The sequence below is a fragment of the Dreissena polymorpha genome, chromosome 2 (genome assembly GCF_020536995.1).
Source record: "Dreissena polymorpha isolate Duluth1 chromosome 2, UMN_Dpol_1.0, whole genome shotgun sequence".
Classification (NCBI taxonomy): domain Eukaryota; kingdom Metazoa; phylum Mollusca; class Bivalvia; order Myida; family Dreissenidae; genus Dreissena; species Dreissena polymorpha.
The window spans coordinates 114975659-114998599 of record NC_068356.1 but is presented as its reverse complement, the minus strand read 5'-3'; the positions used below and the strand labels follow the sequence as shown (position 1 = coordinate 114998599).

General features: G+C 36.5%; 1 protein-coding gene across 2 annotated transcripts in view; it reads left to right on the top strand.

The window, feature by feature from the left end:
• Positions 1-22941, top strand: part of LOC127868590 (aconitate hydratase, mitochondrial-like) — a 34851-nt gene that overhangs the window by 1053 nt on the left and 10857 nt on the right. Inside the window, exons 2-10 of one of the 2 annotated variants that reach the window (XM_052410455.1) lie at positions 5492-5554; positions 8256-8294; positions 9627-9773; positions 14338-14409; positions 16112-16231; positions 16545-16637; positions 17179-17337; positions 20553-20703; positions 21858-21962. In XM_052410455.1, the coding sequence (XP_052266415.1) occupies positions 5492-5554; positions 8256-8294; positions 9627-9773; positions 14338-14409; positions 16112-16231; positions 16545-16637; positions 17179-17337; positions 20553-20703; positions 21858-21962 (949 nt within the window). The remainder of the gene's footprint in view (positions 1-5491; positions 5555-8255; positions 8295-9626; positions 9774-14337; positions 14410-16111; positions 16232-16544; positions 16638-17178; positions 17338-20552; positions 20704-21857; positions 21963-22941) is intronic. The other variant, XM_052410457.1, reaches the window with a different exon arrangement.

Sequence of the window (22941 nt, the reverse complement as noted above, 5' to 3'; positions counted from 1 at the left end):
ATATTAAAGTCAAAGTCCTAAATAAAGTTGCAGGTGTAGATCTAATAATGGGAAATGTTTTCAACTGGGGCCGGGGAACGATGTAAATATCTATGTTAGCGTTTCCGATCGCCAAAATCGCCAAAGGCGATTGAATCTTTCAGCTGGCGATTAAAGTTTAAAATGTTTTTGAAAATGGCGATTGCAAAAAAACCCTGATATTTCTCTTTAAGTATATAATATTTCCTACTTTTAAAGAGAACTCGGCACCGATTTCCACATGTAATCGCCATAAAAGCTCCAGGTGGTAATAGATAGTCCATTGATAAGAGATAGCCGGATGCCCGTATCTTATATTCAAGCCACATAACACAGTCGTGTATGCTGACAGATGCCTCATGGGAAATTTTCGGGTAACTTTCCAGTCGCCAAACTGTGCTATTTAACATCCAATCGGTTACGAGAATGTTTATGGAGGCGGAGTTATATAGCGATTATTATTTTTGATTGACGTGTCTGTCACAGATTAAGCGTTTATCGCAGGTTCATTAACAATGAATCACAGTTGTAGCATTAATACGTGATATAAAACCGGTAAATAAAGCAGTACATTATTTAAAGACGGTTTCGGGCATCATCATCACACCTATTTACCGTACTGTAAACAATCATTAATTATGAGAAGTTAATTGCAATTGTTGAGCAGTGTAAAATTACTTACGAGTAAGTTGTAAAAAACAAAACCCGTTAATAATTTGATGCGGTAACAAATTCAATCCAGTGCGTGTATATTTTATCATGTCTATTTGTAGAACTAATTTACACCGTTTTTCTGCAGCCACGTGATAATAACTATTCACTATGCATTAATACCGGTATGCCATGTAAAACCCGTGTTATAAGAAAGAGGGCAAAATTATTGCTGTCGTCTGCAATGACAAGTTCTACGCATGCAAAGCAAGACCCACCCAATCAAAGACCGGGGCATATCTGAAAGTTCTAATATTGTATACCGTTTGTGCCAGTGCATGAAAATAGATATAAATGAAAAATAAAAAACAACATGAAATTATTTGATTTCAGGTAACAAATAATTTATTTAAATGTGACTTCATTGATAATTTAATAGTAAATACAGTCATTGTTGATACCTATAGATTCATGATAATGATTATGTCGTTCATTGAGCAAATAAGGTTATAATGTGGGTCGTTATCGTAGTGCTGAAATTTGGCTACTAATTTGTTTTCCTTAGCGCCAACCTAGAATATTATGATTTCAATTTCATGATGAATGGGTTGACGATCTAGATCAGCTACAGTATTGGAAGGGAAAGGTGCGGCAGCTTCCGATTGTCTACTTTCACTTTCACAATAATCCGACAGTATTAATCGATGTTGATTACATGTACCTCCGAATCCTGCTGGGTTTCAACGGTTTTTGATGATTCATTCTTAAAAAATGCGTCAACTCAATTAATATTTTTCGAGTCCGAACGTTTTATTTTGTTCGTGTATGAACGCCAATTGTGAGACTTTTTTCTGTTTTAACGTTTATATCTTGGCTTTCAGATAACCCGGATGAAAATTCGACTGGTTTCCGGTAATTAATTGACGAAACACCGTTCTCGCGCAAGACAGGAATCCAGTAAAAAAGTCTCATGATTAATACGATTAGTTGCCCGGTTTCCATGACGTAATTTAAGAGCTATATATAGAATCACTGGGATTCCCAGATTTGAGTGTTCGTCGGGAGAGAGAGAGAGAGAGAGAGAGAGAGAGAGAGAGCGAGATCGTTGTACATAGTACAAATTGGATAAGTGTCGACTTCCCAAAAGAAAAAAAACATTTCTTTGAGGGTAAAATATTATACTTTGGTGAAAAATTATATTTTTGGAGGGGAAATGGTATTTTTAGGGGAAAAATTCTGGTAGGGGAAGACGCCGAATATTGGCGTCACTTTCTAAGTAAAAAAAACCCCTTCATTGTCTGGATTATTCCATAAATCCGGGGTTTAGCCATCCAGGATCGGTCTTGAGATCAGTGTAAATCTGATTAGTTTTTTTTAAGGGACGGGAGTAGGGACAAATTTGGCCGAGTGTGCGATCATTTGAAAAGAATAGGCCAAATGTTATAGTTTCCTCAGCATCTTGGAAAATTGCGCTCGGTACTGATTTTACATGGTCTTTTATTTATTGATTTCTGATTGGTTAGCGTCTGGCTAGAACTTGAACTGTAACTGAACTGACAAACATCTTCTCTACTTTCCGAAAAGCTTTCAATTCTGCAAAATGTTGGAATTTTAAATTATAGATATAAACCAAAAACAAGCACAGCAATAGCAAATTGAAAAACAATATGTTAACCAAAATATATTTTGATTGCTCATTTGCTAGGTTACTGGTTTTAATTTTCTGCTGTCAAATATTATAAATATTTCATTTCATTTGCAATAGACGTATCTCGATATGTTTTGGAACAATAATTTGTGGATACGGTATTGTTCGTCAATTTTAATTTGTTTTCAAAATTCTTTAATACATTTTTTAAAATAAAATGACAAATACACATGTGGTGTTACGGCTGTTCCGATTTATAATATTTCCCATTGTACTCCCCAGAAATTGCAACAAGAATGACTAAAAAAGAACAATAAGCTATGGCTCAGGAGATGGAATCTGCCCTTTATCCCTGTTGGGGACCTATGGCCTAAGACTCCAGACTTCAAATTTGGGACACTTGACACCCCTGATTTTAATACTTTGTAAACTCTACTATATGTGCTGATTTCTGGATAAATACACGTTCCAACTCTATCCATTATCATATTATTCAGTATAATTAAGATTTATATTTTCAAAACAAAATATTACCCAAATTTACGATAATGTGTATTGGAAAAAACACAAACATATGCCATTCAAAGCAAGTGCATAAACAAAGTGTATTGTGGTATGGAGGAATTCCCATTGAACATGCATGAATAAAGTAAGGCGATGTGCAAGCATCGAGCACTGTTCATATTAAGTCATAACAAACAACCAACGGGTGAATTTTAATTTAGATTGGATGTAAAAAAGAAGATTTCGTAAAAATGAAAGTGATTTTTAGAGGATTCAAAATGTATTTCTGTAAATCTTAAAGAGTACCTATTAAAAACTTGCAGGCCTTTTCCGCCCTATGCCACGGGTCCGAATATTGGCCCCATTTCCAATGCAAATCTGGTTGTTTTTTCCCAATTGAAAAAAAAAATCCCAATTCAAAAATTTTTTTTTTTTTTTTTTTAAACCTTCAAATATATAAGTTAACCTGATCCAGTGTAGAAAATAGAAAACTATTGCATAATTGAATTATCTGTTGTCTTTAATGTGATTTAAAAACAGTAAAAAATGTTAAATTGATTATTTCAGACTTTCCTTATTTTCCCCAAAATCCGGCGTTTTGTGCGATTTTTTTCCCCTCAAAAAAGGCCGGGCCCTTTCCCCAAAATCAGATTAAAAAAACATGCACTTATCACACATGTTCATAATATTTTGTAAAATTTTAATAATATGTTATCAAAATAGTCATTATTTACCAGTTAACGGCTTCTTTGAAATATAAGAAACACTATTAACATGCAATTATTTTTCCTAATTGAGCCAGTTTTGCGATTAATGTTTTTCCCAAAATGGGGTTTTTCACGACGCGAAATTCCCAAAATTCCAGTGTGGCGTTTTCCCAAAACGGAGCATAAAAGGCCTGACATGACACATCTTTTTTATATAAAACATTTTTGTTTCCATGTATCAATTTAGGCCCTTAAATTAATCGCAATATAATAGTGTTATATTGAACTGCACAACTTTTAACCGAAAATGAATCATTACACCCACTCTTTCCATGCTGAAAACATAGTGGCTGTACGTTTGCAGCATAATTTATGGGAGCTTTTATCCGGTCAGAGGTTCGATACGAAATAATGAGCATTGTTTATTTGAAGCTATAATTTGTACAGGTCGCGTTAACAGGCTGAATGTCAAGATTTACTGTTGGATTTGTGTGTATAAAATTTACAATTACAGCTTCAAGTTCATTCGAGTCATACTTTCAAAACAGATATTCTTTTAGAAAGGGATTTTATTAAAGAGTCTTACTTGTCAGATATAACATGTTTTATATCAGATTTGTTCACTCGTACTGTAGGATGAGAGCTTTTGGGAATTTCATTCATGCTTTCAAGATTTCATTCATCAATATGATCGGACAAGTGGAATTTTTGTCCTCTGCTTTATTATCCCCACGCTTTTTGAAAAAAAGGTGGGGATATTGTGGTGATCTCCGCCGTCCGTCCGTCTGTCCGTCCGTCCGTCCTGGCCACTATCTCCTCCTACACTAAAAGCACTAGAACCTTGAAATTTACACACATGGTAGCTATAAGCATATGTGCGACGGTGCACTATTTGGAATTTTGATCTGACCCCTGGGTCAAAAGTTATAGGGGTTGGGGTGGGGCCGCGTCAGAAATTATCACTCATTTTTTTAGGTTATTTTACATTTACTTCTTTATTTCTACACCGATTCACTTCAAATTGATACTGGACCTCACCTATGACAATACGGTCAATCTCAACCATGCATGGCCCCATTCCCAACCCTGGGGCGCCCCGCCCACATAGGCCACACCCACCAAAAATTTCCATTTACTATAATTTTTTCATTTCTACACGGATTCACTTCAAATTGATACTGAACTTTTGTTATGACATTAGGGTCAATCTCAACTATGCATGGCCCCAATCCCAACCCTGGGGCGCCCGCCCACATAGGCCACACCCACCAAAAAAATCCATTTACTATAAAAAAAATTTAGGTTATTTTACATTAACTTCTTCATTTCTACACTGATTCACTTCAAATTGATACTGAACCTCTCTTATGACAAAACGGTCAAACTCAACTATGCATGGCCCCGTTGCCAACCCTGGGGCGCCACGCCCACATAGACCACACCCGCCCAAAATTGCCTTTTACTATAATTTCTTCATTAATACACTGATTCACTTCAAATTGATACTGAACCTCTCTTATGACAATACGGTCAATCTCAACTATGCATGGCCCCATTACCAACCCTGGGGCACCCCGCCCACATAGGCCACACCCTCCCAAAATTGCCTTTTACTATAACTTCTTTATTTTTACACCCATTCACTTCTAATTGATACTGAACTTCTCTTATGACAATACAGTCAATCTCAACTATGCATGGCCCCATGATCAACCCTGGGGCGCCCTTGGGTCAAACATGCGGCGTGGGGATACGCGTCGGCCTCTGCCGCGCCATTTCTAGTTTGTTTATTGTAATCAAAATAAAACTCATTTATTATATTTGATATTGTATCGGTATAAACACACAATTGCTTTTATTTGCATATTGAAGGCTTTATATGTTCTTAAGGTTTTTTTCTTCTATTAAAAATCAAATTCAGTCACTGTCTGCTTTATTTCAATGTTACTGTGCTTTGCTTCAGGCCCTGGGTGGACTATCATGTTCCACAAGATTCATCCATGCCTCTCCAGTGGCAGCCCAAAAGGTGTGTATGTGACATTGTCTCAAATGATGAGTCTTCTTAATGTATTATTACAAGGCTCTTATTGTACTGTTCTCAGGGCTTTTTTCTTTCATAGAGAAAAATGGCAATTTCACAATTTCGACACGGGCATTTCACAAATCTAGGGCTTAAAACTGTCAAAAATGTCCATTTCACAATTAAAAACTACAATATGATTTCATATTTAACATATTAAAGAGAGATAAGATATTGACAGTGGTTAACTTTTTCTATGGTTTTAGATAGAGTTTACCGTTCAGAATATTGTTGATCTAAATGTGTTATTTCTTGAAAGAAAGTGTCAACACAATACAAATATGACTTTAATGCATTATTTAAAGACATTTTAATATGATATTAAACATGCTTTACTATTCTAATTCAAACTGAATAAAACCCGTGAGCCGGGGGCCAGTACATTTTGACCTAGGCAACTCAAATTCAAAAGTTAGTAGTCCAGCTGGGCAACTTGCTTTTTTTTAGCTTGAAACAATTCAGTGCAGTTAAACATTTAATGAAATTGGCGACTGTGAGTTAATAGTTAGTTTAATAAAATTCATTTATCAAAGCCAATGAAATGATTTAACTCAGACTTATATTAGGACATAATACACAAAAAATTTGTCAATTAAGCAATGTTGTTGTTTAGTTATCTTTTATTTTATTTAAAGAAAGTCTTATATACACATGACACTACATGTACATCGTACTGGGCTCATTAGTCTTTAGCTGGTCAACCAACATGCTAAAGATGGTTGCCTGTGTGGGCAACCAATTGTAAAACGTTAGTTTCCATCCCTGATGCACTTGAATTTTCTAAGAAGGAAAACAAAGCGCTGACTTAATGTTGCTTGAGAGCCAGAGGTGATAATCGGCCCGCAGAGTGAATGATTTTTCATTCAGGGCCGATTATCACTTCCGGCCCTTAAGCAACGATGGCATTAATGTCTTTAATACTTAATCTCTGTTAACTGTACTATTTATTTCAGAACCAGCTTTCCATTCTTTAATTTTCATTCAATTGATCACGCAATTTATGACGTATCTCATGTGACATAATTTCTGTGACGAAACACAGTTTAAGCTAGACTCTCTGGATTTTAGGACAATTCTGTTGTGGAGGATTTATATTTAACAGTTAAATATTTTTAGCATCGAACGAATCCAAAACTTATTTCAGATTGTGTGTTTGTCATGCATTATTAGGAATCAATTTTGCCTAATCACTCCAACAAGTCATTCGATTTCGTAAATCGTGTTTTGGGTAAAAGTGGTTAGCAATCGATACAATCGTTTAAAAAAATGTGATTTAAAATCAATATAAAACTAGAAATGGCGCGGCAGAGGCCGACGCGTATCCCCACGCCACATTTTTGACCCAGGGGGCACCCCAGGGTTGGTAATGGGGCCATGCATAATTGAGATGGACGGTATTGTCATAAGAGATGTTCAGTATCAATTGGAAGTGAATCAGTGTAGAAATGAAGAAGTTAATGTAAAATAACATAAAATGAGATGTGTTTGTCAGAAACACAATGCCCCCTCCTGCGCCGCTTTTAATTATTAAAAAAAAAAATCATTTGGCAGGTTCATTACTTACCTCCCTTTAAAGCTTATAACTTTCCTTGGATTTGTTTTTTTTTTACCTTTGACCTTGAAGGATTACCTTGACCTTTCACCACTCAAAATGTGCAGCCCCATGAGATACACATGCATGCCAAATATCAAGTTGCTATCTTCAATATTGCAAAAGTTATGGCCAATGCACCATACTGGGGGCATAAAATAAGTGAAAATCTTTGACCCGACCCCACTTTTTACCCAGGGTTCAGATCAAAATTCCAAATAGTGCAGGGTCGCACATATGCTCATAGCTACCATGTGTGTAAGTTTCAAGGTTCTAGTGCTTATAGTGTAGGAGGAGATAGTGGCCAGGATGGACGGACAGACAGACAGACAGACGGACAGACTGACGGCTGAGATAACCACAATATCCCCAGGCTTTTCAAAAAGCGTGCGAATAATTATTGTACCGTGTTAATTAATTAATTTATGTCAAGAGTGTATATTTAAAGTACGCTGTACCACTTTTTACTCAGCATTAAGATACCAAAACGTTATGACATGTGGCTATTGAAAATAACTTGCCTCAAAAGAAGTTGCAAATCGCTTATGCTGAAGGCTGGTATCACAATTTTTTGGTGGATTTACAAGCTTTTGGAATTGCTTCTTTCGTTTCTTGCTGGACTTGCTCCAAACTGTAAAAAAAAAATTACACCAAAATGCACTAAACTCTTTACATCAGTTATATTCACTTCATGTAAGAACAATGGAATCTTGATAACAATCTTGCTGTGACAAATTTATGGCGGACATCTTAAAGGGACCTTTTCACATTTTGATAAACTGACAGAATTGAAAACATTGTTTCAGATTTGCAAATTTTCGTTGAAGTTATGTTTTTTGCAAAGAAACAATAAAACTTAGCATTTACCATGCGCTAAAATATCACTTATACTCATCTTTTGAGAATTTAACAACTTTAAAATTATAAAGCCTTCCAAACACGAAACAAATGTATAATTTGGAAAAGTCTTTTGTTATCCTTATATTTTGTGAGGATTTTTACGAGGATTGCTTATATAAAGTGTAAAATACAGTCATGCTCTTCAAATTTGCACAGATGACCGATTGGGTTAAGTGGCTGACATTTACTCCAAGGGTAAGTGGTTAGAGACCAGGTGTTGATTTCTTTTTTTGTTCTTTCTTTAATTACATTTTTGTTTTAAACTGGACCGTTTTAGTTCCGATGTTTACATTTATCAATTGAAAGCATTTAATGACTAACTTGAAAACATGCAAAAATCTGTGAAAAGGTCCCAATAAAGATTACAGACAATAAGATTTCTTTATCTACAGCTAAGAATGAGTTATTTATAGGTAACAAATATAACTAGAATAGACCACTAAAAAATAATTCAAACCTTCATTCATACAAGTTTAACTGAAATACAAAATGTATATACATGTTTATAATACATCAGAGCTATTTCGATAAATATTGATCTTGGAATAATTTGGCAGCTGTTTATAAACAATTATGCCATTATAATAAAACATAATTAACAAGCTTAATAAAGATCATATTAAACTAGAAATGGTGCGGCAGAGGCCGACGCGTTTCCCCACGCCGCATGTTTGACCCAGGGGGCGCCCCAGGGTTGTAAATGGGACCATGCATAGTTTGATTGACTGTATTGTCATAAGAGATGTTCAGTATCAATTTGAAGTAAATCAGTGTAGAAATGAAGAAGTTAATGTAAAATAACATAAAAAAATGAGTGAAAATGCTCATAGCTACCATGTGTGTAAGTTTCAAGGTTCTAGTGCTAATAGTGTAGGTGGAGATAGTGGCCAGGACAGACGGACATACGGCGGAGATAACCACAATATGCCCACGCTTTTCAAAAAACGTGGGGATAATAACGGATGGAATAACAAAAAAAGGACGGAATTGCACATCGTTGTTATTTTATTGTTATAAACATCGAATTTAAGTTCTCGAGGTAATTGTTTCTTTAACTATAATTTTTGCTGTTCGATGAATCCTGTTAAAGCTCAAATAGAGGCATATATCTAATGTACAGAAGAGTTTCAGTTTCAATCGATATTTGTATTATCCAAACTGTGTGCTACGTGTTGTTAACATTATGTTCGATTCTTTCGTTTAGTTGTGGTTAATTGTATTGATCACTGTTGGCTGAGACTGAATGAATGTGGACGACATTTTGTTTTACGTAACGCGTTGGCCATAACGTCAAGTGCTTTTGTTCCAGGGCCGATTATCGATTATCAACATTTGGTCCTGCAGGGCCAAACATGATAATCACCTTGCTTTGACCGATAATCACGTGCATTCGAGTCAATTTTGTTACTATATATAGTAACATAAGTATTAATGTAAATTATTCAATTGTTATTTATCATTGCATGACACAGAACATAGTTTCACAACAAAGTTTAGCAAAATGACCATAGGTTATACTTTTTACAGGTTGCTATGAGCTTGTTAGAGCCAGATCAGCACATTGATTATGACAAAATATCTAGTAGAGTGGAAGTTGTGAAAAAGAAGCTTGGAAGACCTTTAACTCTATCAGAAAAGATCCTCTATGGCCACTTAGATGATCCACAGAAGCAGGTATGTAATTGAGTATGTTAATAGTGTATGTTGTGCTTAGTGTTGAATATTCAAAAATATTTTCTTCACAAGGAGCCCTTGATTGTAAGATATGTTTATGTTTCTTTACCGTTCCCATACAGCTTGTTTTTTCATCCAAATGAAAATTTATTTTAACAAGAGCACTGCATAACGGGTGCCAACGCTCGGCTGCGAAAGCTTGTCAGAATTTTTTTTATTTTTAGCTCATCTATTTTTTGAAAAAAAATTATGAGCTATTGTCATCACCTTGGCGTCGGCGTCGGCGTCCGGTTAAGTTTTACGTTTAGGTCCACTTTTCTCAGAAAGTATCAATGCTATTGCATTCAAACTTGGTACACTTACTTACTATCATGTGGGGACTGGGCAGGCAAAGTTAGATAACTCTGGCGTGCATTTTGACTGAATTATGTGCCCTTTTTATACTTAGAAAATTGAAAAGTTTGGTTAAGTTTTGCGTTTAGGTCCACTTTTTTCAGAAAGTATCAATGCTATTGCATTCAAACTTGGTACACTTACTTACTATCATGAGGGGATTGGGCAGGCAAAGTTAGATAACTCTGGCGTGCATTTTGACAGAATTATGTGCCCTTTTTATACTTAGAAAATTGAAAATTTTGGTTAAGTTTTGTGTTTAGGTCCATTTTATTCCTTAAGTATCAAAGCTATTGCTTTCATACTTGCAACACTTACTAACTATCATAAGGGGACTGTGCAGGCAAAGTAATGTAACTCTGACTGGCATTTTGACAGAATTATGTGCCCTTTTTATACTTAGAAAATTGAAAATTTGGTTATGTTTTGTGTTTAGGTCCACTTTATTCCTACAGTATCAAAGCTATTGCTTTCATACTTGCAACACTTATTAACTATCGTAAGGGGACTGTGCAGGCAAAGTTATGTAACTCTGACTGGCATTTGGACGGAATTATGGGCCCTTTATACTTAGAAAATTGAAAGTTTGGTTAAGTTTTGTGTTTTGGTCCACTTTACCCCTAAAGTATCATAGATATTGCTTTCATACTTGGAACACTCGCAAACTATCATAAGGGTACAGTAAAGGGACAAGTTGCATAACTCTGGATGTCATTTTTACGGAATTATGGCCCTTTTTTGACTTAGTAACTTTGAATATATGGTTAAATTTTGTGTTTCGATCCACTTTACTTCTAAAGTATCAAGGCTATTGCTTTCAAACTTCAAATACTTTCATGCTATCATGAGGTTACTGTACCTGGCAAGTTGAATTTTACCTTGACCTTTGAATGACCTTGACTCTCAAGGTCAATTATTAAATTTTGCTAAAATTGCCATAACTTCTTTATTTATGATTAGATTTGATTGATACCCCCCCCCCCCCCCCACTTCCCCCCCCCCCCCCCCCCCCCCCCCCCCCCCCCCCGAATCCCCCCCCCCCCCTATTTTTTTTTTTTTTTTATATTATCTCACAACCACCACACCCTCACACTATAAACCCCCCCCCACCCCACCCCCTCCCCAATTTTTTTTTTTTAAAACGGTTAAAAAACAAAACAATTTATTTTGCTTATTTTATGTTGAAATACCGTCCAACCATCGCACCCAAGAATCCCCCCCCCAATCCCCCAACCCCCCACCCGAATCCCCCCCCCAAATTTTTTTCTTCTTTTTTTTTTTTCTTTTTTTTTTTTAAGATCATCTCACAAATAACCACCACACCCTCACACTATACTCCCCCCCCCCCCCCCCCACCTCACCACCCCCCCCCAAATTTTTTTTTAAACGGTTAAAAAAACACAAATATTTATTTTTATTATTTTATGTTTGAAATACCATCCAACCATCGCACCCAAGAATCCATACCCCCCAACCCCCCACCCCCCCCTTCCCGATTTTTTTTTCCCCTTTTTTTGGCATTTTTGGAAGATAATGTAATAAATGTCCACACCCCCACACAATGCACCCCTCTTCACTCCACCCCTCCCTCCTTTGTGATTGAAAATGAGAGTCCCTTCACCTATAAAAAGAAAATAGATGAGCAGTCTGCACCCGCAAGGCGGTGCTCTTGTTTTTAGAGGTCATGGTGACCTTGACCTTTGACCTTTTTACCCAAAATTGGGTGTGGCATGTAGAACTCATCAAGGTGCATCTACTTATGAAGTTTCAAAGTTGTAGGTGAAAACACTTTGATTTTAGAGCCAATGTTAAGGTAATAGCACGACGCCTATGGCAGACCGCGGACGACAAGCTGGCTATGACAATACCTCGGGTTTTCTCCCAAAACAGCCAAGCTAAAAATGGGTGTGGTGTGTAGAAATGAGGAAGGTGAATGTACATATGAAGTTTAAAAGTTGTAGGTGGAAGCACTTTTATTGTAGAGGCTATGTTAAAGTTTTATAATAGAGGTCACAGTGACCTTGACCTTTGATCTAGTGACCCAAAAATGGGTGTGGCGTGAAGAACTCATCAAGGTGCATGTACATATGAAGTTTCGAAGTTGTAGGTGGAAGCACTTTGATATAAGAGCGAATGTAAAGGTTTATGTTAAAGTTTTATATTAGAGGTCACAGTGACCTTGACCTTTGACCTAGTGACCCATAAAATGGGTGTGGCGTGTAGAACTCATCAAGGTGCATCTACATATTAAGTTTCAAAGTTGTAGGTGGAAGCACTTCGATTTTAGAGCCTATGTTAAAGTTTTATATTAGAGGGTACAGTGACCTTGACCTTTGAACTAGTGACCCAAATATGGGTGTGGCATGTAGAACTCATCAAGGCGCTTCTACATATGAAGTTTCAATTGTAGAATGAAGCACTTTGATTTAAGAGCCAATGTTAAGGTTTTAGCATGACGCCTACGGCAGACGACGAGCTGGCTATGACAATACCTCGTGTTTTCTCCGAAAACAGCCGAGCTAAAAAATCATTGAAGGAAATCAATCAACCATACAAGTATCTGTGTGCAAGACTTATGTGCTCATTATCATAGGGGGTAATCACGTGACAAACAAGATGGCCACGTCCATGCAGAGGCAGGTATTTTTCGTCGTTTTATACTAGGGATGGCAACGGTTAACCGGTTATCAGTTTCTTAAGGAGGTTAACCGATTACAAAAATAATATTAGGTTACTCTTGCAGAAAACGCATTTTTTGTGGAACGCAATAAATGCTCAAGTCGTAAGTTTTGTTTTTACTTCATTTCAATGTATTGGCTAATCCGCTAATCTGATCGCAAATTATCGGCAATTACCACCCTGTGATGCCCCCCTGTGGATCAAAAGCGATTAGAGTTGTAACCCATCGGGGTGCAGCGGATTAATGAGCAGGCACACCAGCAATCAGCACCTACTCTGCAGTGTGTAGCTGGACACTGTGATTACACCCAATTACTGTTGTTTTAATAACAATTGCAAACTTAAACGCCCTAATAAGGACATTAAGTATAAACAGGTCTTAACAACAGAGGTTTGAAAACCATTTTGCCCATTGCAAACTATATTACGCTAATTGGCAATTGTTATTAATCAGCAAACTGTTAATGCACCTAATTCTTAACGGATAATAGTGTTAATAAAACATAATTCAAATTCTGCACTAGCTTTTATTGACCAAGATGTAGAACAATAATTATGTGAAAATGACATGAAGCTAATATTACAAAAATGAAATATCACAGTTCACTGGCAAGCATATAAAAAATGTCGGAAATAACTTTCAGAAATGACTAAGTATTAGATTTAAAATGGATAATATTAAATTTAGAATTTGAATTCCCAATTTAAAGGACCAACAAAATTTGTAAAGAAACAGTATTTAGTTGATAAAATAATTAAAGTAATTAGGTTACAACACAATCAACAAGACAGAGTTTATTTGCATGAACATAGAATTGTTTATAAACGTATACGTTTTTCGGAATTTTTTTTATTTATGTGGTACAAAGACAGTTGGTTAACCGGTGAACCGCTCGAATATCGAAACAGGTAAACCGTTTACGGATTTGCTTAGGTTTGCCTTCCCTATTTTATACCCTTTATTACTAGTATTATTTGTTTTTATTCCGCTCAATTTCCAGCTATATTAGGAAGAAAGTAACTGGCTTTTATTTCATAGTAATATTCGCTCTATATCTCGACTTCTCGTGCGAAATTTCTTAGAGGGATAACCTAATTAGGGCTCCACTAAGAAAATTTGCTGGAAGTAAAGTCAAGATATAAAACGAATTTAAATACGAAATAAACGCTAATCACCTTTTTACTGATATGGCTGGAAAGTGAGCGTCATTTAAAAAATAAACAGTAGTAATAAAGGGTATAAAACGGCGAAGAATAACTGTCTCGGTATGGACGTCGCCATCTTGACTGTCACGTGATTGCCCCCTCTGATTATGATGTCAAAAAAATTTGTGAGTTTATTTTCATGTTTCTTGTTTGAACTATCAGTTCCCTATTGAATGATAACAGTGTGCTAATAAAAAATAATACTTGAAAGGTATGGAGGAACCGGTGTACTGTACATAAATGTTATATGATAATTTATAAATTGGTTATCTCTGAACTTTTACAGGATATTGTCCGTGGTCAGAGTTACCTAAAGCTGCGTCCTGACAGAGTAGCTATGCAAGATGCCACTGCTCAGGTATATTGTTTGTAAACATAAAATTGGCTTTAAAACTTAAATAATTGGTCAGTGGCATTCGTGACATGCAGTGACATGTTTTGTTTAGATGAAATTCCTATACTGAATACATAATTTTAAGCTTACTGGAGCACATAGGGCTCATAGGGAGCTTTTAGGATAATGTGCTTTCTCTCCTCTGTCAGTGCCAGAGTGTGGGCATTCGCAAGCAAAGGTGACCATCTTTCAAAGTTTTTCAAATCTTGTATGTTGCATGCATAGGTAGAGCATAAGAGCTGAAAATAGATCTTAAAAAATGAAAACTTAAAAATCTTCTCTGAAGATTCCACAAAGAAAAGGGGTTTACAATTTTGTGTGTAATATTTTCTAGTGAACATCTACTAAAGTTTTAATCATGCCCCTGGGGGTAACAAATAACGACAATCAAGGGTTACATGATTTTTTTAAGACTTATGTAGACAAATAACTTTTAAAAGGTTTTAAAAGTTTTTAAAATGACTAGGCTCAGAAGTGTAATATTTGGCATATAACATATGGTGATCTTCTACCAAGGTTGTTCAAATCATGGCCCTGGGGTTAAATTAATCTTAGAGGTAACTGGTTTCTCTGCATGTGTATGGTGAAAACTAAAAAAATGTCTTCTGAAACCACTACGCTGGAAGGTTTGGTATTTGGCATTCCATATCGCATTATGGTCCTCCACCATGTTTGTATAAATCTTGTCTCTCTCTGGGTCAATAATTTACCCCGCCCTGGGGATAAATCGTTTCCCTTAAATGAATGAAAATTAGAAAAAAATCTTTCAAAATATAAACCCGTATTAAAGCCTATTTATGTTTGGTCTCAATACTGTAGCAGTCTTGTGCATAGATAATTCAACTTTTTACCCTAGGATCAAAACTGGCCATTATCCAGGGTATCACATGGTAAATATAGACTGTCATAGAAAAATGACTTAAAAGTCTCTGAAACTTCAAGGCCCAGAGGTTTGGTAGTTAGTTTGTAAACTCATATTGTGGTTTTCTGTAACATATTTTAAGTCTTGAGTATGTGGTCAACATTGGCCCGCCCTGCTGGTAACTTTCTTTATTGTAAATAGTGATAATAAAATCTCCATCTTAGATCACTGAAAAACTGGTATCACAATGTGAATTCAGGTAAGCAATTTAAGGCATTAAAGCCTTCTTGTTTATTTAATATACAAAAACACGACCACCAGGAGACTAGGCTGTTTTCGTTATAAGGCTATACTATGAGTGTGTGTACACTTTGGAAGTCATAATTTTTAGTGGCATTTTTTTAAATATATCAACAATTTTTATTAAACCATGTATACCAGAATCCAATTTAGCATTTGAAGTAAAGCATTTGATGAATGCTGGATCTTAAAGAAGAATAAAACATGTAGTCATCATGCTTACTTGAAAAGAAGAAATCCCCTTTTGTTATCAAATTCCAAATCCAAAGAACCTGCCACCTTTCAACAAAAGATTAAATAACACTAGTGGCCATTTTGTTGTTTGTTTTTATACTGATTTATTGACTGGGATTGTTTCACTTTTATCTTATTTTATATCAAAAGCTTATAACAATGACAAGGCAACACCACTTTGAATCGTAGACAAGTAGATATTACCGTAATTATCAACGAGTCTCTTAATCTGCCAATGGACAACCGTTACTAACACAATCTTCTCTTTAGATGGCCCTGCTGCAGTTCATATCAAGTGGCTTGCCTCGTGTAGCTGTCCCCTCCACGGTCCACTGTGACCATCTGATCGAGGCACAGTTGGGCGGCGAGAAGGATCTGGCTCGAGCCATCGTTAGTACCAGCCTCTTTAGTTAGCCATGAATTTAATGGGGGCAGTACTACTGATTTTGTCTAATATTTGTTTTCTAAAACATACTTTTTGATGTTCATTTTTTGTTTACATTTAAGTGTTTGTAACTCACATGTTGAATGATGTGCAAATTTTTTTTTTAAAGAAATGTTGACATTTTCCACACACACAAAATTAGCCTGATATACTCTAGTCAATTAAAAACTTTTAATTATACAGTAATGTGATACATTAATGTCTTATTATATAGAAAATCAGCTTCAAGAGATGTGTAGCTGTTGATGTTGTTTGTAGGATGTGAACCGAGAGGTGTATGACTTCCTATCCACAGTGAGTGCTAAGTATGGAGTTGGCTTCTGGAAACCTGGCAGCGGCATCATCCACCAGGTATGTAGTGGTGCCAATGTTGGTGTCAACAGTTTGGAAATTAACAATAGACTTGTTCAGGGAAAACTGGGATTTATGCATATGCAAAAGTGTCATTCCAGATAAGTCTGTGTACACCGCACTCTAATCAGATATGACATTTTCTGCTTATGGAATTTATTGTCGAAGGGAAGTCTCTTTTAAACGAAAACTGAGTTTAGGTGGAAAGTGTAGTCACTGATAAGCTTGTGCTTAGGCTAACCTGGGATGACATTTTATACACATGGATCAAGCCCAGTTTTTCCCAGAAAGAGGCTCGTCAAGTATGTTTCATTCCACTTTCTGGTCATATATAAAATAATTTCTGGGATGAAATAGATATTGTGTTGTTTTTTGTGTGTGCAAAAAACAACAGATCATAAAAGGACATGTCTTTCAACATTGTAAGTGTATATCAAGAAGTTTTGAGGTTAAGTCATCAACACACAAATGGAACCTGTGTATGTTTCCATGTTGTTGTTGTGATGGCAATCAGTATCACATAATGTTACTTTACTTGTAGATTATTTTGGAAAACTATGCGTTCCCTGGTGCTTTGATCATTGGCACTGACAGTCACACACCGAATGGAGGTGGTCTGGGAGGCCTGTGTATTGGAGTGGGAGGGGCAGACGCTGTAGATGTCATGGCTGATATACCCTGGGAGCTCAAGTGCCCTAAGGTTATTTCACAAATGTATATTTGTAAAGCTTAAAAATATACAATAGACATTAAATTATGGGAAGGCAATATTTATGATAATGCATTATATGCAATATTTTATGGTACACTTCTTTCTTGTTATTGTTAACTCTTGGTTCTTAACGCTGACAGAAGTTTGAATTTTTTGTGTTCATGAACATGTATATACTAGTATGTATATTAAGTATTCATGCACGGATGTATGCTGACACATACATGCCATACGTCCCGGATTGTCCGGGACAGTCCCGGTAATGAAGAACTTGTCCCGCTGTCCCGGAAATCTGTCAAATGTCCCGGAAATCTGTCAAATGTCCCAGAATTTACAAAATCCATATATACATGTACCTTATCTTAGGCTTAACTGCACCTCGAATCTGTGTATATCTGCAGCGTCTCCATGACAATGCCTACCTGAATAGGCAGACTACGCTACGTGTCAAAATTGATCAATTAACAGGGGTCCTGTTATCATATCGATTGTCTCACGTTCGCGGTCAAACCAAAAAGGCGGCATTGTTTAATGTGGTTGTTAATTGACTTTAATCTACTACGTCATTATTTCCCGCTGCGTAAGGGCAAAGGATAGTTGTTCACACATCTGAAGTCCAACATAGCTGAGTAAAAAATTAATGTGTGACTGTCCGGATTTTAAGTTGACGATCTACCGGTACTGTTTTGTTGTATTTGTTTTATTGTGATTTGTTGTATGTATTGTGAATTGATTTGAGTTGACGATCTAACGGTACTGTATTGTTGTATTTTTTATTAGCTCATCTATTTTTTGAAAAAAAAATATGAGCTATTGTCATCACCTTGGCGTCGGCGTCTGCGTCGGCGTCGGCGTCCGGTTAAGTTTTGCGTTTAGGTCCACTTTTCTCAGAAAGTATCAATGCTATTGCATTCAAACTTGGTACACTTACTTACTATCATGAGGGGACTGGGCAGGCAAAGTTAGATAACTCTGGCGTGCATTTTGACTGAATTATGTGCCCTTTTTATACTTAGAAAATTGAAAATTTTGGTTAAGTTTTGCATTTAGGTCCACTTTTTTCAGAAAGTATCAATGCTATTGCATTCAAACTTGGTACACTTACTTACTATCATGAGGGGACTGGGCAGGCAAAGTTAGATAACTCTGGCGTGCATTTTGACATAATTATGTGCCCTTTTTATACTTAGAAAATTGAAAATTTTGATTAAGTTTTGTGTTTAGGTCCATTTTATTCCTTAAGTATCAAAGCTATTGCTTTCATACTTGCAACACTTACTAACTATCATAAGGGGACTGTGCAGGCAAAGTAATGTAACTCTGACTGGCATTTTGACAGAATTATGTGCCCTTTTTATACTTAGAAAATTGAAAATTTGGTTAAGTTTTGTGTTTAGGTCCACTTTTCTTACAGTATCAAAGCTATTGCTTTCATACTTGCAACACTTACTAACTATAGTAAGGGGACTGTGCAGGCAAAGTTATGTAACTCTGACTGGCATTTGGACGGAATTATGGGCCCTTTATACTTAGAAAATTGAAAGTTTGGTTAGTTTTGTGTTTTGGTCCACTTTACCCCTAAAGTATCATAGATATTGCTTTCATACTTGGAACACTCACAAACTATCATAAGGGTACAGTAAAAGGACAAGTTGCATAACTCTGGATGTCATTTTTACGGAATTATGGCCCTTTTTTGACTTAGTAACTTTGAATATATGGTTAAATTTTGTGTAACGATCCACTTTACTTCTTAAGTATCAAGGCTATTGCTTTCAAACTTCAAATACTTTCATGCTATCATGAGGTTACTGTACCTGGCAAGTTGAATTTTACCTTGACCTTTGAATGACCTTGACTCTCAAGGTCAAATTATTAAATTTTGCTAAAATTGCCATAACTTCTTTATTTATGATTAGATTTGATTGACACTTTGACAAAACTACTCTTACCTGACACACCACAATAGACTCCACCCAAACCATCGCCCGTGCCTTCCCCCCCCCCCCCCCCCCCCCCCCCCGTTTTCATTTTTTTTTTTTTATTTTTTTTTAAGATCATCTCACAAATGACCACCACATCCTCACACTATACCCCCCCCCCCACCCCACCCCCTCCCCAATTTTTTTTTTAAACGGTTAAAAAACAGAACTATTTTTATTATTTTATGTTTGAAATACCGTCCAACCATCGCACCCAAGAATCACCCACCCCCACCCCCCCCTCCCCCCACCCGAATCCCCCCCCCTAATTTTTTTTTTTTTTTTTTTTTTTTTTAAGATCATCTCACAAATTACCACCACAACCCTCACACTATACCCCCCCCCCCCCACCCAATTTATTTTTTTTGAAACGGTTAAAAAACACAAATATTTATTTTTATTATTTTATGTTTGAAATACCGTCCAACCATCGCCCCCAAGAATCCCCCCCCCCCCCCCCCCCCCCCCCGATTTTTTTTTTCCTTTTTTGTGCATTTTTGGAAGATAATGTAATAAATGTCCACACCCCCACACTATGCACCCCTCTTCACACCACCCCTCCCTCCTTTGTGATTGAAAATGAGAGTCCCTTCACCTTTAAAAAGAAAATAGATGAGCGGTCTGCACCCACAAGGCGGTGCTCTTGTTTTATAAATGTTATAAATGAATAAAGGCGTATCAACAACTACTCGTTACACACCGGTCTTAATAACAATAACGCAGTGACGTCACCATCTATGTTTAGAACGCTTACACTGAAAACACTTGGCTTGTATCTAGTAACGGGAGTAGTAATGTTTAATTTGACGTTAATAGATCAAGTGTATTTCGGATAGGCTTTCGAACTTTTGCAATTAACGATGCGAAAACAAAAAAACGTACCAAAAATGCATATGTCTATAAATATCGCTACATTTTATACATGTCCCGGAAAATCGGCAAAAGTCCCGGACAATTTAACTCAATGTCCTGGAATTGGTCTGAAAAAATTATGGCATGTATGGCTGACATGTACAACCATTGTTAACACCATATGCCTTTCTACCATTATCATTGCAGGGGCAAACAAATGTATGTAATACAATAAATATGACCATTTTAAACCACTGAAGTATGTTTAACTCATTGCATACAAATATATGTGATACTATTTGTATGACCATTTAAACCATTCATCATTACTCAGTGCATACTATTCCTTGTCTTACCTACTATGCACAGGTGATTGGTGTAAACCTGACAGGTAAAATGAGTGGCTGGACCTCTCCCAAGGATGTGATCCTCAAGGTGGCTGGCATCCTCACAGTGAAGGGAGGCACAGGGGCCATTGTGGAGTACTATGGACCCGGTGTAGACTCCATCTCATGTACTGGTAAGTAAGCAATGCTTTGGTCTAGTTTCAAATTAGTTTAGCCTTGTTTTGGGAGAACTGACCTAACTGCATGTGCATAGTGTTGTCACATATCAGCCTGTGCAGTCTGCACAGGCTTATCTTGGATAACACTTTACGCACATGTATTTAGCCCAATTTTCCTCATTTTAGCTCAATAATTCTGTGCTCTTAGCAGTGTTAGAAACTCAGATTTAGGCCATTGTTGAACCCACCCTTATTGTTTCTATTCTTCTTTCTTCTTGTTCAGAGGATATATGAGTAGTCTGTTGTGTGAGAAAATCTAGGGGTTTACAATAGATGTAGGTGCTATTGACCATTTATGCAGGATACACATAGTAGAATTTTCTCTCTAGGAATCAAAATTGAATCTCTCCATTATAAGGCAAATAACTATACATCAGGGTTCGACAAATCCACTCGCCGGCTCGTAATTACGAGTAGAAATCGGCTCCGGACGAGTGAATATTCCCGCAGCGCTCGTCCTGCAGGACAAGTGGCATTTCTGGCCAAAAAGATCTAAATTTCAAGTTTAAACACATCTTTACCAAACACAACAACGTTTAATCGGCGATTTAAAATTAATTAAGTTCTGTTCCCGTTACGCGCTGATACGGGTATGTTCCGTGAATGTATTTTTTACATTACGGTATATGGTCGTTTAATACTGCTAAAAAATTCGTCTAAATTCATCACCTCTTTAGATTGAAAGAGTGGCTATTGGCAAGTTTAAATGAACGAAAATGACTAAGAGAAAACTGCCTTTTGTACACACAGAGGCTTTTTTGAGTTTAACAAAATGCCTTTCGGACTCTCCAATGCTCCTAAAGTGTAATCATAATGATTGTGACCATGAGAACAAAATGAAAAACAAAGTTGAAACAAGTGAAAAGTGTGTTAAAACAGTTTATAAGCTTTATTGAAGCTCGTGAGTTAACAGTTCTATATGAAAACCAATAGAAAATCACAATAAAACATATTAGTTCTGATTTATTGCAGTTTTTGAATAAATTGCAGGGCAAGTACATATTTCAGCAGGGCAAGTGAAAATTCTTAGCTACTCGCCCTGCAGGGCAAGTTGCTGAAAATTTTGTCGACCCCTGTACAAAGTTGCTTATTTATTTCCTATTGTGCAGGCATGGGTACAATCTGCAACATGGGAGCTGAAATTGGAGCCACAACCTCAGTATTCCCATACAACTACAGGATGCAGGACTACCTGAAAGCCACAAACAGAAAGGGTAAGGGTTGCTAGCAAGGTCAGGTACCATTTGTTGTGTAGAACATTGTTAGGAGAAAAGCTTCAGAAAAAACAAGTAATTATATATTAGTTGGTATTAAAACAAAATGGAACTCTGGTCTTTGGTATATTATTAAATTTTCTAACAAAGTTTGGATTTGATAAGAAAAATTGGCTTTCACAGTGACTGACAAGCTCACTTCTAACTCCATATCTCGTGATTTTGAATGGTGGTTACCCACCCCAAAAAATAAATACTGTGAAGACATTTATTATGCCCCCCCCTTCGAAGAAGAGGGGGTATATTGTTTTGCACATGTCGGTCCGTCCACCAAATGGCTTCCGGATGATAACTCAAGAACGCTTAGGCCTAGTGTCATCAAGCTTCATAGGTACATTGATCATGACTGGCAGATGACCCCTATTGATTTTCACGTTTGGGGGGCATATGTCTCTGACCACGGAACACTTGTTTTCATCATCATGCAATTTATAGTTTTTCAAAAGATGACTATTTGTAAGCAAATGCATTTGCAAATTTTTCATTTTGATATTTTTTAGGAATCACATGTCAATAAATTAGTCCGTTAATATGAGGGTATAGAAACCAGCATTTATGTTTGCATGCCAATTAACTAATTTATTGTTATCATTAGCAAATAAGTGAAACTCAATGACTGTTAACGAGTGTTTGAAGCAATGAAACGTATATCTGTTCTGCGTTGTTTATTTAATTACAATCATGGCCAAATTTACAACAGTCTTACCTTAAACGGCGTCAATAACAGAAGGCGCAAACATTATGGGTTATAATTAGTGTCAGCAAATTAATGCTCAATGGATAATAAAGTTGTAACAATAAGTGCTAATGCTTACTACTGTACCTTAACAAAGTCAACACTATAGTTACAGCTTTACTACATTAGCTTTTACAGGAAATGTTGTGTACCAGTTAAGAAAGTACACAGTATGATGCACTC